This window comes from Eutrema salsugineum, unplaced genomic scaffold (assembly GCF_000478725.1).
Source record: "Eutrema salsugineum unplaced genomic scaffold, Eutsalg1_0 scaffold_21, whole genome shotgun sequence".
Taxonomy (NCBI): Eukaryota; Viridiplantae; Streptophyta; class Magnoliopsida; order Brassicales; family Brassicaceae; genus Eutrema; species Eutrema salsugineum.
The window spans coordinates 1,054,718-1,057,963 of record NW_006256821.1 but is presented as its reverse complement, the minus strand read 5'-3'; the positions used below and the strand labels follow the sequence as shown (position 1 = coordinate 1,057,963).

General features: G+C 47.4%; 1 protein-coding gene and 1 non-coding gene across 2 annotated transcripts; one reads left to right on the top strand and one right to left on the bottom strand.

Moving 5' to 3' along the window:
- Positions 1 to 1,121: 1,121 nt before the first annotated feature.
- On the bottom strand, positions 1,122 to 2,307 carry LOC112086242. The gene is made up of 3 exons (XM_024155152.1): positions 1,628 to 2,307; positions 1,261 to 1,546; positions 1,122 to 1,181 (listed from the first exon to the last, which is right to left on the bottom strand). The coding sequence occupies exons 1-3, from the start codon at positions 2,305 to 2,307 to the stop codon at positions 1,122 to 1,124; spliced, it is 1,026 nt and encodes a 341-aa protein (XP_024010920.1).
- Positions 2,308 to 2,864: 557 nt separating this feature from the next.
- LOC112086347 lies at positions 2,865 to 2,971 on the top strand. Its single transcript, XR_002899467.1, has one exon. It is a non-coding gene; the product is annotated as a small nucleolar RNA R71 (small nucleolar RNA).
- The last annotated feature ends 275 nt before the right edge of the window (positions 2,972 to 3,246 follow it).

Genomic DNA, 3,246 nt, shown 5'->3' with positions numbered 1-3,246 from the left:
GAGTGGTGGCAAGCTCGTCATGACGTCGATCTTCGCACGGTCCACTTCGATACCAGCTGCAGAAACCTTGTGTCCAAGCACAATCCCATCTCTGACCATAAAGTGACACTTTTCCCAGTTAAGGACCAAGTGTTTCTCTTCACAGCGAGCCAGAACCTTGCAGAGATTATCCAGACAGTCCTTAAAAGATGATCCGTAGACTGAGAAATCATCCATAAAGACCTCCATGAAATCCTCAATCATGTCAGTGAAGATGGACATCATACATCTCTGAAACGTCGCAGGAGCATTACAGAGTCCAAAGGGCATCCTGCGATATGCGAAAGTGCCGTATGGACATGTAAAGGTGGTCTTCTCCTGATCGTCTGGGTGGATAGGGATCTGGAAAAATCCTGAGTACCCATCGAGGAAGCAGTAGTAGGGATGGCTTGCAAGTCTCTCCAGCATCTGATCAATAAAGGGCAATGGAAAGTGATCTTTCCTGGTCGCTGCATTCAGCTTCCTGTAATCGATGCACATCCTGTGTCCAGTCACTGTGCGCGTCGGAATCAACTCATCCTTGTCATTCTTCACAACAGTAACCCCTCCTTTCTTAGGAACCACGTGCACAGGACTCACCCAGGCACTATCTGAAATTGGATAGATGATTCCAGCTTCCAGCAGCTTCATGATCTCCTTTTTGACGACGTCTTTCAGGTTAGGGTTCAACCTGCGCTGGTGCTCAATCGACGACTTTGACTCATCCTCCAGGTGGATTCGGTGCATGCACAATTCTGGTGAGATACCTGAAATATCATCAAGAGAATAGCCAAAAGCTTTGCGATGCTTGCGCAGCTTGCTCAGTAGTAAGGTAACCTCAGCATTGTTCAAAGAAGAATCGATAATGACTGGATAAGTAGAATTAGAGCCCAGGAAGGCATACCTTAGTCCTGCAGGGAGTTGTTTGAACTCAATCTTAGGGGCTTTCTCCTCACTCCAGTCGGATAACTGCTTCACCTTCGCAGGAGTCTCAAGCTGTTCAACCTGCGATGCCAGCTGCATCGCATGCTCGCTGGAGTCCAACATCTTTGAGTAAGATACTGAAATTTCGTCCAAGTGTTCGGCCTCAGAGGCAAACGTGGTCAGAGCTCTCTCAAGTGGGTCTGTAGGCAGCATCTCATGGAGAAACTCCTCAGCAAACTCTGTGAGAGTATCGACATAGAAGGTCTGACCATCGATGGTGGGCTTCTTCATCAGCTTGTCCATGTCAAAGTTCATCACCAGATCTCCAACATTCAGAGCAATCCTGCCTTTCCTGACATCGATAATAGCACCTGCTGTAGCTAGAAAAGGTCTCCCAAGGATAAGAGGATCTTTAGGCTCCTCTCCATACTCCAAAACCACAAAGTCAGTCGGTATCATGCAGTCTCCAACCTTGATTGGAACATCTTCTAGCACCCCTTCAGGTATCCTTGTCGAACGATCAGCTAGGATGAGGGAGATCCTTGTTGGCTTGAAATAAGTCATGCCGAGATTGACAGCTACCGAATAGGGCATGAGATTAACACTTGAACCCAGATCACACAGCGATCTCTTGAATCTCTCTGTGAAGATAGAGCAATCCAAGACAAAGCTTCCTGGATCAGACAGCTTCTCTGGAATTCGGTTCTGAATCACTGCACTGACTTGCTCAGATATCATCATCACTCCCTGTTCATGGCTGAGATTATTGGTTACCATTCGCTTCACATAACGTCTGATGACAGGAGTGATTTTTACAGCATCAACCAAAGGTATCTCAATCACAAGCTTTTCCATCAGAGCTTTGCATCGTGCATCATCAAGCTCTTGCTTGGACTTCCTAGGGCTCCTTGGGTAAGGAACTTTAGGTTTGTAGACTTTCTCCTCTGCAGATTTCGGATTCGGAATATCAACAGCTTCGCTCTGCAATTGGTGACGCGCGACACTAGTGATGGTGTCGCTCGTCACCGGCTCTGCAATCTCAGGAATTTCTTCAGAATCTTCTAAGTCCACGACTTCAGGTGCAGGAGGCGTCTTCGTGGGCTCAGAACTCAGATTTTTACCAGTCCTCAACGTGATAGCACTGCAGTGATGCCTTGGATTGGTGTCAGTCTTCCCAGGAAGAAAACCCTCTTGCCTTTTAACAGAACCTGCAGTTTGGGCTACCTGTGTATCGAGCTGCTTGACATGGGTGTTCAGAACTTCGATTTTTCCATTCAGATCGAGGTAGAGAGCATCCATCTTCCCATTAAAGTCCACGGTGAGCTTCTGCTGACCTTCCAGAATCTGTTCCAGCATAGACTTCATCTCATTGTCAGGATTTTGAGGTTGAGATGAAGGAGTGCTGTAGTTTCTGGAAAAAACTGTTGCTCGAAAAAGGTTTCTGGTACTGAGGCTTAGGCATGTAACCAGAGAAGTTCTGATTACTGTTGAAGGTATTCCTCTGATTGTTTCCACTGTAATTTCCACTGTAGCTTCTGTTACCTTGCTGATTACCAAACCTCTGACCCTGAAATCCTGATCCACTGACAAAGTTGACATCCTCTTCCTCAGCTGCATCCTCAGGTTCGAAACTATCCACCTCCTGTGCGAATCTGACAGATTTCTTACCCACTAAAAGGCTGTGCACAGAATCAAGTTTAGCTTTCACCTCAGCGATCTGCGATCTATCCATGTTCCCAGCTTGCTTCTTTCGCTCTAGATCTGCATTCTTGGTGCTATTGCTGGATGCCAAGTTTTCGATGAGCTCAACAGCTTCGTCTGGGTATCTGGTGTTGAAGTTCCCATTGCTTGCTGCATCAAGCGCCATCTGATACCTCCAGTCGATACCTCTGAAAAAGATACCCAGCAACTGCACATCGCTGAAGCCATGGTGAGGGCAGTCTCGCTGGTACGATTTGAATCGCACCCAAGAAGCCTTGAACGCTTCAGTAGGGTCCTGAGAGAAAGTCGAGATCTTAGTCCTCAACTCCTCAGACCTAGCATCGTCGAAGAAGTTGTGCAGGAAGGCGTTCCTGGTCTCCTCCCAAGTGGTGAGTGATCCTGGCTCCAACTGCTTCAACCAGTTAGCTGCTTCTCCAGCAAGAGAGTAAGGAAACAGCTTGCGGAGGAGGAAATCATTGGACACTCCATTGTATTTGATGCTGGTGACCAAGTCCTCAAACCTCTCGATGTGATCCATAGGGTGCTCATGAGAGTGGCCATGGAAAGGATGCTGACCCACAAGAGTGTAGTACACAGGCTTCA

What these genes read in the sequence shown, in the direction of transcription:
- LOC112086242 (XM_024155152.1), bottom strand. Translation starts at nt 2,307, where the DNA reads ATGAAGTCTATGCTGGAACAGATTCTGGAAGGTCAGCAGAAGCTCACC. An exon ending in AACCGAATTCCAGAGAAGCT is followed by an intron (nt 1,547 to 1,627) that starts GTCTGATCCAGG and finishes TCTGGGTTCAAG; the next exon opens with TGTTAATCTCATGCCCTATT. An exon ending in CTCTGAATGTTGGAGATCTG is followed by an intron (nt 1,182 to 1,260) that starts GTGATGAACTTT and finishes ATACTCTCACAG; the next exon opens with AGTTTGCTGAGGAGTTTCTC.